Raw genomic sequence first — 13,579 nt, forward strand, 5'->3', positions numbered from 1 at the left:
CATGAATTTTAATATAGTTGCTTTGTTTAGAAGAAAAGAATCTTTCTGAGGGATTAAAATATAAATAATCATAGTAATAATAGCAACAATAGCATTAATAGTAATATATACCAACCTTGTGCACTTTCTGTATACAAGTCACTTATTTAAACCTTTTACATATATTAGCCCATTTAATCCTGTAATGGCCCTCTGAGAGAGGCACTATTATCTGCATTTTAATAGAGAAAAACATAATAGTAACATTAACATGAATGAAGAGTGTTTAGATTAATGGTAAGTAAATTTTACATGAAGAATTTGGAAGTGAGAAAAAGTGAGAACTGCATTTCAAATTTTTCATAAAAGTTTAACATAAATTGTGTGAGATCATCCAACTCATTCTCCTTAGGATCAGTGTGCCTATAGAGGAGGGAAGAAGAAAGACTAGATGCAGAAGAAGAAAGATGGACACATAGATGTATCACAGATATACTACAAGAATTACTATGAAAGGGGTGCAAGCCCTCAAAACTCAAAGAAAGTAAAACTTTTCATATTATTATTTTTAAACTACATACAGGTGGGAGGAGTAATCCTCCACTGACAATTTATGTTTATTTAAAGGAAAAAAGGCCTTGGACCCAGTATAGAAATAGCTTTTCAGATATATATTTACAAAAAAAGGAAAACTACAACATATCCTTCTGGGTCATTAGTCCCCAGTTTGGAATCAAAGTTTTGTGTGTTTTTTTCTAATTTGATAAATTTTATTTGGAAATTGCAAAAAGAAAAGAAAATAGATTTTAGAGTTATAAAAGCTGAATTTCCTGTCCACACACACAAGTGAAAAACTGAGGAGCTATTCATTTGATTACAGTAAGAAAATACAGCATGTGGTTGTGTGATTTTTCCCTCCTTTGACTATTATTGTCTGCTTCCTTCATACTAAATATGAGTCTATAAGGATCATTGATTGTGGTGCACAAATGAGATTCCTGAGCTTGTCTTCAGATAATTATGTCTGTCTTCATGAGTCAGCTAGAATCCCAGAGACCCACAAGGAGAAAACCTCAGGAGTCTACTTCATGCTTTTAAGAAGAAATTCTCAATGAAAGATGTTAGATTAATTATTGAAAATAGTGGTCAGTGCAGCCACATTTTGTTTAATTTATTGACATAATTAATACTTATTTTAGATAGAATTACTTGACCTCTTCAATTGAAATTTCTTTCTACTTTCTTTGATTATGTGTTATGGGTCAAAAATCTCATTGTCTCTATGGAATGGAATGATTAATAAAGTAAAATAAATTTATAAAGGGCAAAGAAAAAATACACCAATAAGAGCTAAATACCTTTGAACATGAAAATGTAGTTTAAAATGCAAATCTTATTTTCTCTGTAGCACTTAGGAAAAAAATGGTACATTTCAAACACTACTGGAATCGATTGTTTTTAATAAAAAATTTACTTAAGCTTGCATTCTTTCATTAAGCATTCCTATTAAAGAAACCATTTAAGTTTTTAAATTTAAGTATACTTAAGAGTTGAACCTTATTTCATTAGTTTTGTTGTTTTAGAGAAGCAGATAAATCTGAGAAAGGAGCTGGGAGTAGAGGAGGATGTTACGATAAGCTTGTTCTCGTTTGATTCGTTAAGCATCAAAAGATATCCAGAGAGTGATTTGGGGCAACTGAGTCAGACCCACATGCAAATATGAGATGATTAAATGAAAATGCAAGCAGCAGCGGCCCGGGAGCATCACCCGGTGAGAGATAACAGGGCGGCTCTCTAATTGGCTCCCAGCAAGCGCGCAGGATGACGGATTTCAGTTGTGGTATTGCGGGGCCTGCTTTCCCCAGCACCATTATCTCAGAGTGACACTTCCATTACTCTGAGCGGAGAAAGATGAACGTCACCTGTCAGGGGCTGGTTAATTGTGTTGCTAGATGTATGTTGCCAGGGCGCAGGTTGGACATTTATGAACATAACTGCTTCCTCTGATGTCCGCCATCCTTCAGGGATCGATATGGCTCTTACAGTAAGCGCGTAATTGAGTGAAGGCACTTACCACCGAGGGGCTGAAGACGAGCCCATTGTGTGAGCTTCATTGTCCATACATTTACCATAAATGAGCTGATATTTGCCATTTATTGTGTGCAGCATTGTGGAAATGGAAACTAATGCGCCACTTTCATTTGTTTTCTAGATAAATGGGGAAGACGTCCAGGATCGCGAGGCGGCGGTGGCCCAGCTGTCTAGCGATGAGTGCAGGAGAATCCTGCTGCTGGTCGCAAGGCCAGAGAGTCAGGTCAGAATACAGAGCAAAAGCCTTGGGCTGAACCATAGGTTCATTGTCTGCTACTCCACATCAGATCAGTGCCACAGTTATTTGTAAAACCAGGCAACGGATTCATTTTGATATTTGGCAAAACTAATACAGTTATGTAAAGTTTAAAAATAAAATAAAATTTAAAAAAAAAAGAAAAAAAAATCAAAATAGAATCCAGTCATCATTCCCAATTTGCCAACCTTATCAAAACAATTATAAGACTCCTAAATATTGCTCCACATAAAGGCAGCTAAACAACTTATTTTTTGAAAGAAACACAAAATTGAATAATTACTCTCTCCTTCCACTTGCCAGTTATTTAAAATTAATTCATAAATGAAAAATGATTGACTTTACATGATATTTAATTCTGTGTGCATCCCTGCTTTAGGTTGTCATCTAAAAATACTTAATTGGCATATTAAGGTATCTTAAAAGAATCTCTAATGAGAGAAACATTAGCATATCTTGCTATCAACTCAAATCTTTTTAGAGTGCCTTTATCAAAGACATTAGGTAGCATGATGTGGTTCCACGTATAGTAGATGAATTTTTTCCAAGTTTAGCATGACAGACACATCTGTCTGGCCAAAACCAAAAACTGATAGCTTCTAAGGAATTTTTTTTATATCTTTACAGAGGGAGATGTCATGAAAGTAAAGGAGAGGTAATGGTGGAAGAAAAGTACTATCGGTACTTCTTTTTATGTCCTTTTTATCCCCCTCCGCAATGCAGAAAGGACCTTACATTGTCACCATTCTATCCTTCTGTCAGTAGTTTGAGTGAAGTTGGTTATATCACCATTTGTCTTTTAGGTTATTGATCTGATATTTTTCAGACTCAGTAACTACATCCTATCTATAAATTACATTGAGTAAGTGTATTTCAGTGTCAGACTGAATCCTGACTCGAATATAGTGGTTATAAAAGATCACCCTTTCCGCATATATTTCCTTTATGCCCTTGACCATTCTAAATAGTTCCCATAAAGCCTTCCATAGCCCAGGGCGGATTGAAGTTGCACACCTGAGGTCCTGGGAGTGGGGTTGGACAGGCTGCAACTGGCTGGGCTGCCTATGTGAGAGTAAATTATTAAAATACGTATGAAATTGCACTAATTACCTGGACATTTGGCAAACGAGTTAATCTCAATGACCCCATTTTCTTGAAAAAGAATAAAGAGGCTAAAAATACATATTAGTGAAATTAATGGTAAATTGAAGAGAGCTCAATAGTCACCCTTTGTAGAAAAGATACTTTGACTTAATCCTGTGGTTTCCCTGCCCTTTCCATGTAACCACTAGACAACCTCATTAATTTAGAATTAAAGCATTTCCTTTACTATGCCATATAACAGCTATAATGTACTGTGGAAAGAATAGAAGTTAATAACATAAGACCAGATCCTGTTAATCTTTGATAACATAAATATTCTCAGTAGAACCAGTGGTGTTTTGAATAACTGACTATACTCCTAACCCAAGAGTTAATGTTGGAGGATGAATTTTCAAACAATACTTTCCACAATTGATAAAAGATGGTCATCTGACTCTGAAGGATACCATCCTGTCTGACAAAAGTAAGATCTTCCTTAACCCCTTGATCCTGAAGAAGTCGTAATGACACTGGAATGAAGCTGATTGCCTTTAGAAAATCAGATTTCTAGAAAAATAAGGAAAGAAAATGCATTGTAACACCATACTTTAAAATGTAATTTAAGCATTACATGCTATAAGGTGGCAAACGTAACACAAAACAAAACTTGTATTTATGTCACCATATTTTCCCATCAGTTTCAATATGTTTCATTATTGCATTTTTATGCATATATTTTATTTAGGGAGAGTAGAAGTTTATGTGTCGTTTTTCTAGCCTTTTAAAAATAATGTTTCAAATAGTCTCAGAAATGATCTACAGAGTTGCTGGGGGCAGTATTGTGCAACCATGCAATATTTTTAAATAACTCATTTCTTCCATTCCCTGTCAACATCAACTTACTTTCATTTTCTGCCCATTTTCTTCCTTGGACCATTAAAGATATTACTGTTTTGCCCTATTCCTCTTGGGACACTGGATGAGAACAGGCTCTTGCAAGAACTGTAGAGAACTTTTGAGACAGTGCAGGTTGTTCCTTTCTTTGAGATACCACATGTGATCCTCTGCAGTGCAGACAGATCCCCTTGTATAATTATGACTATGCTCAGCTCCAGGGAAAAGTCGGTCTGCCAGAGCACTGGACTCAGACTGCCGTATTTATGCCAGTCTGTCACATTATGGGAAATGTGACAGGGAAAGGTGAGCCAGAAGAATCTCTCCTGACTTAGTGTGTTGTGTATCCCTCCAGCCTAGAGGGACACCTTATCAAAGCAGACGGACACTAACTACCCATGGCAACTCAGGGATCTGTGGGGTTAGATAACAAGAAAAGTGTTATAGGGAACTGTTAATTTCTATCATTTGTTCTCTTTGTCTTCCCCACCCCTTCATTTCAATTTCAAAAGATTCTGTTCTATCATTCACTATATCAATGTTGGCAAATATTTTGTTTTGACCTGATTAAAGAAACATTCCTTGGTATGCTTATAAAAAATAAACAGTTCTAGCTTTAAGTATCTTTTGGAGTCTGGCATTTGCAACTTCATGAAACTTAAAAGGGATTAAAAAAATATAAAACTTGAACAATTATGAATTGAACTGAATTTAAATTTTTAGCCAGCTTAATTTTCATAGCTCATCTGCATATCAAAGTCACTGGGGTGGAACTTGGTCAAGTTATTCAGGCCAAATTGAAATAAATGAGGATGAATAAATGCATTGATGCTTTTGGCCCAGGCAAGTTTGAGATAATTTAAGGTCTAGGTAGACTTCAGTAAATAAAAAAGAAACCTAAGATTGCCTTCTTTTAATGAATATGATGCATATACACTAATGCCTCTTCTGATGCAATTTAATGTTTTCTCAGGGATTCCTAGGTGACTCAGTGATAAATAAAAAAAAATCTATCTACCAATGCAGAAGACATGGGAGATCCCTTGTAGGAGGGCATGGCAACCCATTCCAGTATTCTTGCCTGGAAAATCCCATGGATAGAGAAGCCTGGCAGGCTACAGTCCGTGGGGGGTCACAAAGAGCTGGACACAACTGAGCATGCAGACAGGTTTATTTGTGTTTAAGTTTTAGAAATTCAGCTCTCTTAAAGACAAGCTTATTTTATGTATTTGCTTGGTGCTTAAGCATTAGTCTGGTAGTGAAAACATCTCCCACTCTTGTTAATTTTGACTCACTAGAAAACTGCTGTTCCATTGTAACAGAGTAAAGAAGAACTTTGACAATTACTCAGTTAATTCAATCAGTATAGACAGCTAATTTATGTAATCCAGCTCCAAAATGGTGACCCACTCCAGTACTCTTGCCTGGAAAATCCCATGGATGGAGGAGCCTGGTAGGCTACAGTCCATGGGGTCACTGAGTCGGACACGACTGAGCGACTTCACTTTCACTTTTCACTTTCATGCACTGGAGAAGGAAATGGCAACCCACTCCAGTGTTCTTGCCTGGAGAATTCCAGGGACGCGGAGCCTGGTGGGCTGCCGTCTATGGGGTCACACAGAGTCGGACACAACTGAAGCAACTCAGCAGCAGCTCCAAAAACCCACTTTTAGGCAAATTATCTGTATTGACTGTCAACACTTATCATATTAACAAGATAACCTCGAGTTTTCCACTTCCCTTTGTATTAAGAAGCCAAAAGGATTTGCTTGGTTTAGTTTGTGTAAGACTCCCACAAGAATACCTGCCTTCAGCACCCACAGACAAAACCCTGCATGCTTCACACTGCTCCCTCACCCTTATATGCAACATGTAAGCTCTTTTTCCTTGGAACTGGATCTGAGAAATGAATCACAATAGTTATACCATAGCATCACTTTGTTTTTGAGAATAACTTGGAATTTTCCTTTTTTTCAGATAAAATAAATGTGAGTATTTGTGGCAAGGAGCCATCTTGTTAACTTGAAAGTCATCAACCTCAAAATCAAAAACAGAGTGAGAGTAGCGCGCGCGCGTGTGTGTGTGTGTGTTGAGAGGGGCACTTTGTGTGGCGTTGCTTTGAGGTTGTTGTTAAGGAAAAAGGCCCTATTGTCTCATAGCCCTATTAGTACCACTGCAGTTCTTTAGCACGGGGACTGTCGGAGGTAATGAGCATGACAGCTGTGGATTATGCTGCATGCTTTTCATACATTTTGAAAGACGGTAATGTTCTGTGCTGTGAGATCTACTCAGTTATGAGAGAAAATCTGTAGTTCTGTTTTAGGAAAAGATAAAAAGCATAAGAGCCCAATTTTTTGTTATCACCTTTTCTTCCTTCTGAGAGGTGAACTATAGGAGGCTGGTATTTTGAAGAGAATCATTATGATAAAAGGAACTAACTAGTCAGGCATCACCATTTAAGTTTACCCTATTTTAGCATGAGTCCTCACTAACAGAATATAATGTACTAATGTATTCTTATGTAGGTGGATGAAGGCTGGCTGGAAGATGAAAGGAATGAATTATTAGAGGAGTTAAACCTGGAGATGTTGGAAGAACAGCATAATGAAGCGATGCAGCGCACTGCTGATGAGGTGGAGCAGGTAGGACCACGATCTGAACTCCATCGTTGGAAATGATGCTATTCTTCCTTAAATGCATAATCTTAAATGAAATTTTTTTTTAAAAATCAAAAAGTTTTAGTGAACATCTCTGTGATGGTAATTTCTGAAGGCAAAAGATCATCTCAAATGAAGCGGAGGAAATAAATTTTTTCTATTAAGAATATTTTTAGTTTGGGAAGCTTAGGGACCATTATGGAGGGCACAGTAGTATTCAGGTGCTGACTCAGGTACTGTTCAATGTAATTCAGAAATTTAATAGTAAAAATATATTTTGCCTCTCAGTACACCAGCCAGAGATAACTATATCTCATGAAGTAACCCCTCCTCCCCAAAGAGTAATTTTTTTTTTTAATTTTAAAATATCAATGTAGATATTTGAATATCTAGTTAAGGAAGATGAATATATGATTAAGCCACTGATCTTATTTGGATATTTGGTATCATGATTACACTGAATTATGAGTAGTTAGATGAGATTATTGGCATCATTTTGCCTTAAGGTCACATATTCATTCAACAAAGAATTCTGAGCCCCTGATATACTTCAAGTACCACATTTGATCCTGAGAATACAAATAAAATGAGCAAAATTTCCCCCTTTAAGTAATGCATAACTGGTGAATGATCAAAGTGTAGTTTGTGGCAAACTGAGCCTTAGGAATCTTTTCATTTTTGTTGTCATTGTTTTTTACTAGATAAAATTAAGATCAATATAGCCTAGATTTTTTATGTCAGATTCATGTCATTCATTTCCCTGATATAATTGTATTAACACTTCTGCTCTCAATCTGCTGATTGTTTAATTATCATCCTATTCTCAATATTAATTGTTAACTCACCCTAAAAGATTATTATTTTAAAAAGTCCTGACAGTTAGGCTTAGGAACATAAAACACAAACATCCTATCACTTTACCAAACTGAATGATGAGATACGGTGGCATGCTGACATCCATAACAGAGGGGTGTGTGTGTGTGTGTGTGCATACACTAATAATTAGGTTGCAAACTACAGTTGACAGAACCATGTGTGCTCACCATGGGTACTCAGTGGCCACCTCACAAACAGTAGTTCATGCTCAAAAGCAATGCTGCTACTGTAGTGATTGCTTTTCAATATAAAGAGGACAGATTGAAATTTTTATGTATGACTTCAACACTGGCCACAAATAAAGATATTTTTTGGTGGCAGCTGCTGGTTATGAGCAAGAAAGTCCTTGCTCCAGGCTTTTTCTCTCTTAGAGACAAAATGTGACCTGATACAGAATTGACAGGAGGATGTTGGAATAAAGAAAGAAGGGAGAAATCCTGTCCAGGTGAAGTGATATGGTGTCAGATGCTGCCTATTCATCAGACGTAATACAAATGCTAGGTCTTTTGAGGTAACACAAGATGTCCCTGAGGTTAGATTTTCACTGTGTAGAAATTTTTCTTCACCATGAGACTGAAAAATGATGAGAAATACAGAAACCTTTTAAAGTCCTTTGCCCTTATAAACAATAATACTACTTTAGAAATGTCTTGGTAGAAACATTGCCTGTCACTATGATAATTCCATAGGGAAATGATAAATTATAGAGCAGCATTATATCAGAAACCAGGAATTTTAGTTTTGAGAATAGAAAACTCTTTTTATTTTCACATGTGCTCATAAACCAGTAACGAAAGTGAAATGCAATTTAAAATTTCATATCCATATATAAAAGCTAAAATATACTCCATCTGAAAGTTTCACCTCACATGCTCTCCTTGGTCCTGTGACTGCTGTTGACACACATTTTGTGAACAAATTTGTCTATCATTCATACTCCATAAGAAAAATATCACCTTCTTGTATTTTTCAGCTTACTCTTACACAGGAGAAAATATAAGTATTGTGGTATACAAACTAAACTGTCCAATATCAGTAATACCCTCTGGGGATTTTATAGGGATTTTTGGTGGCTCAGATGGTAAGGAATCTGCCTGCAATGTGGGAGACCCGGGTTTGATCCCTGGGTTGGGAAGATTCACTGGAGAAGGAAATGGCAACACACTCCAATATTTTTGCCTGGGGGTTTTATGTACAGTGTGCAAATGTTACCACATTTGATGTCGCTGTCACCTTAGAGCAAGGAATATAGAGATTTATCAAGTTTTCTTTCCATTGTTAGTTACAATTACTTATGTATGTTCGCTCACCAAGTCACATCAGTTATATCCTACTCTGTGCAACCCTGTGGACTGAAGCCTGCCAGGCTCCTCTGTCCATGGGATTCTCCAGACAAGAATACTGAAGTGGGTGGCCATGCCCTCCTCCAGGGGAGCTTCCTGACCCATGGATCGAAGCCACATGTCTTACATCTAGCTGCATTGGCAAGCGGGTTCTTTACCACTAGTGCCTTATGTATAACGTTCTTTTTTATCAATAAGACATTTTAAATCAATCATAGTATGTTCTCAACAAATGAGGAAAAATATTTTATGGAAAGATTGAGAATCCTGGAATTGGCATGATACATGGTCATGTTCTCCCTCCAGTTCATTATATTTTTTCTGCCATTACTTGATTGAAGGAAAACAACAATTATCTGACACTTTCAAACCTGTCTTACTTTTTATCACCTATCCTTTCTTTCTTTGACACTAACAGGCTTAATTATATCTAATTATATAATTTCCTGCTAAAGGGAAAAATGTATATATGTATAAAAGTGAGTAAATTTAGACATAAGGAGAAAACAATCTAGAAATTGTATTTGTAGACTTTTATAAGAGAAGTGATAGAATAAAGAGTAACTTTACGCTATTCACAGAGAAACAACTAGATGTGCATCTCCCCAGAGCAGTGACAGTTAACTGCTCTGCATGAAAAGCCAAAAATTACCAGGGAGTGAAGTTCACATGTATGTTTACTTACATATCTGTTTTTTGACATTATGCCCTTGTCTGGCAATCAGTGCTGCTCAGATTTGAGGGGAACCATCATTTTACTTTCAGTAGAATAAAACTCACTTCTGGAGGAAATTACTTGCTAAGAGTAGAAAAATCTTTTAAAGTAACCCAATGAGTCCTAAGACATCACTGTTGCTTTTGAGCAACATGATATGGAGATGCCTTGAAGTCAAAGTACATGTATGCAAGAATATAGCACCTTGGATGTAAAGAAATCCTGTCCATGGAAGATGGCACTGGCCTCCTAGACTTCCTGCCTAAGAAGTTACATCCACCTGGGACTAAGTTCCCTTATCTATGGACGGAAGGTCTTGGGCTCCTGTACTTATTCTTGAAATTTTGTGATATTTCATTTATTATCATCAGTGTATTACTAGATCCAATGAAGTTTCTTTTGAACTTGAGAAAAGTTCATGAAGAAAAGAAATAGTAACAAGTGATGTGGCTTCTGAACTCCAGACCTTCATTGCTGAAGACTGTTTTGGGATTCTTTCTTACTCATCCTTTTGTATGTTATCACCTCAGAAACTCATAAAGTCACCTCATTTATACAACTTCCCTCCAGTTTCTCAACTAAAAGAGAGCCTAAGACAAGAATCACTTATTTTAAATCACTCATTTAATTTTAATTTAATTATTTTAATGTGCCCTGTTTTATTTATCTTCAAGTGAGTAGCATAGCCATATTCAAGCAGCTTTTGCTTTCTTTTAGAGTAAAAAAAAAGAAAAAAAGACTGCCATCAGCCAATTGCCTTTATTCATAAAACTTACGGATACTAAAATTAGGGTAGCTTTATAGGAGCTGAACTTTTGCCAAAAGCATTGTTTTTTCAAACAAGTTTTCAACGACTGATTTTCAAAGTAATTAACTTTCTTTCTTCTCTTAACTTTATTTTCCTAGCCAAAAAAACAAGAAGAAGAAGAAGGCACAACAGATACGGCAACATCCTCATCCAACAACCATGAGAAGGACAGTGGAGTGGGGCGCACAGATGAAAGCTTGCGGAATGACGAGAGCTCAGAGCAGGAGAATGCAACCGAGGATCCCAATGGCACATCTCTGAAAAGCAAAAGAGAGCTGGGGCAGAGCCAAGACACCCTGGGAAGCATTGAACTTCAGTGCAATGAAAGTTTTGTGTCTGGTGAATACATTGACTCAGACTGTATTGGCAACCAAGATGAGGAGTGTGAAAGATTTCGGCAGCTCTTGGAGCTCAAATGCAAGATAAGGAAGCATGGGGAGTATGACCTGTATTATTCAAGCAGCACAATAGAATGCAATCAGGGAGGACGAGAGGGAGTGGAGCACGAACTACAGTTGCTTAATGAAGAACTGAGAAACATTGAACTTGAGTGCCAAACTATCATGCAGGCTCACAGGCTCCAGAAAGTGACAGACCAGTATGGAGATATCTGGGCATTGCATGATGGAGGATTCCGAAGTTATAACACCAGCATAGATACCCAGAGGGGAAAACTAGATGACATCCTTGAACACCCAGAAAAGTCAGACAAAGACAGTTCAAGTGCTTACAACACAGCTGAAAGTTGCAGAAGCACTCCACTCACTGTGGACCGTTCCCCTGACAGTTCCCTTCCAAGAGTGATCAGCCTCACCAATAAGAAAAACCTGAGAAGCACAATGGCAGCCAACCAGTCCTCTTCTGGACAGAGCACTAAAGAATCAACCTGCACCAAAGCCAAAACCTCTGAACAAGGCTGTGTCATTGAAGGCAAAGAGAAGACTTCAGAAAGCAGCAAGCTTTCTGATCCAGAGAAGACCAGCAGTGAACACATCCCTTATCTCTCTCCTTACCACAGCTCCTCCTATAGATATGCAAACATCCCAGCACATGCTAGGCATTATCAAAGCTACATGCAGTTAATTCAACAGAAGTCCGCAGTCGAGTACGCTCAGAGTCAGCTCAGCTTGGTGAGCGTGTGCAAGGAGTCTCAGAAGTGCTCAGAACCCAAGATGGAATGGAAGGTGAAAATCAGGAGCGACGGGACGCGGTACATCACCAAGAGACCCGTGCGGGACCGCATTCTAAAGGAGCGTGCCTTAAAGATCAAGGAGGAGCGGAGTGGCATGACCACGGACGATGACACCATGAGCGAGATGAAGATGGGGCGCTACTGGAGCAAAGAGGAGAGGAAACAGCACTTGGTGCGGGCCAAGGAGCAGCGGCGCCGCCGAGAGTTCATGATGCGGAGCCGGCTGGAGTGTCTCAAGGAGAGTCCCCAGAGCGGCAGTGAGGGCAAGAAGGAGGTCAACATCATTGAACTGAGTCACAAAAAGATGATGAAGAAAAGAAACAAGAAAATTTTGGACAACTGGATGACAATCCAAGAACTGATGACCCATGGGGCCAAGTCCCCTGATGGTACACAAGTTCCTAATGCCTTTTTGTCTGTCACCACAGTATGACCCAATGGATGGAATGCAGCTGATTTTCAGAGGGTGCTACCAGTTTGGGTAGAGGATGCTTGCCTCGTTCAATGTGGCATTTTTATATATATTTTGTGACTCTTTACAGTTTAAATTTTTTGTAAGCAAAAATACCTGCTAATTTTTCATTTGGTTTTCATATATTGGTACTTCTTTTTGGCTGAGATTTCTTTCTTTGACTTGTGATATATTCATACTACTCATTTATATATAAAAACAAGCAAAAGGAAAGAAAACAAAAAAACTTGCACAAAAATACTGAGGAGCCAATTAATTTCCTATTTTAATGTACCTATTATAGATCTGGATTTATTTCTGTAGTTTGCTTATTTTCAACTTTAATAACAACTCAATGCCAAAATATTTCTATGCTTGCTTCTTGACTAATACATATGAAATCAAACCTGATGATAAATCATGTGCCACATCTTGTTTTACACATAAAAATCACCTCTTTTTAACATCCTGTTGTACATTTAACACATAAATGGCCATTATCTTTGTCTCAGTAAAGTGTAGGTGGACAATCTTCCTGTGGTATGTAGTGACACTGTTTATGTAGTTAGATAGTTGTGGTAATTGTGACAATAAAAGAGAAATAAATTATTGATTACCCCTGAGAAAAGCTATCAAGGAGTGTTCTATTTCCATTGTTCCCTGTGGTTACCAGATATAAATTAGTTATATATGTATACTCTTTAGAAGACTCCTAATTGTGAATTCTAAAATGTGTACATTTTCTATCCCATTTTTCAATAAATTGTCCTGAAATACTTCCCATAGATCATTGTGTCCCATATTCTTACCAAGATTAAGTTATGTAGAGCATCTAAGAGTTGCTGTCTAAGCATTCAGTAAATGCTCTCCTTGACTGCTACCCATGTAAAGAAAATCCAAGAACAATTTAAGGGATGATATGGAGACAGAGGATCAGTAAGTAGCTGAGACTGTTTGTAAGGACAGCTCAAACTGCCATAATGACATAATATAGGCTGTGTGGCTTAAATAACAGGAATTTCTCATAGTTCTTGAGGCTGGAAACTCAACATCAAGGCACCAACCAATTCAGCTCCTGATGAGGGCTCTCTTCCTGTTTTGTAAATGGCCTCCTTGCTTTGTCCTCACATGGTAAAGAAAGAGAGGAAGCTGTTTGGTGTAACTTCTTTTAAAGACACTAATCCCATCATGAGGGTCTCGCCCTCATGACCTCATTTACCACCCACAGGCCCCA

The 13,579-nt window shown here is 37.6% G+C and overlaps 1 protein-coding gene across 2 annotated transcripts in view; it reads left to right on the forward strand.

Annotated features, from left to right (window-relative positions):
• Window positions 1-13,130, forward strand: part of PDZRN4 (PDZ domain containing ring finger 4) — a 437,151-nt gene extending 424,021 nt beyond the window's left edge. For both annotated transcript variants that reach the window (XM_025283997.3, XM_025283999.3), the window contains 3 exons: window positions 2,192-2,293; window positions 6,829-6,945; window positions 10,801-13,130. In XM_025283997.3, the coding sequence (XP_025139782.3) occupies window positions 2,192-2,293; window positions 6,829-6,945; window positions 10,801-12,327 (1,746 nt within the window). In that variant the 3' untranslated portion in view covers window positions 12,328-13,130. The remainder of the gene's footprint in view (window positions 1-2,191; window positions 2,294-6,828; window positions 6,946-10,800) is intronic.
• Window positions 13,131-13,579: the final 449 nt, after the last annotated feature.

This window comes from Bubalus bubalis, chromosome 4 (genome assembly GCF_019923935.1).
Source record: "Bubalus bubalis isolate 160015118507 breed Murrah chromosome 4, NDDB_SH_1, whole genome shotgun sequence".
In the NCBI taxonomy this organism is placed as follows: Eukaryota; Metazoa; Chordata; class Mammalia; order Artiodactyla; family Bovidae; genus Bubalus; species Bubalus bubalis.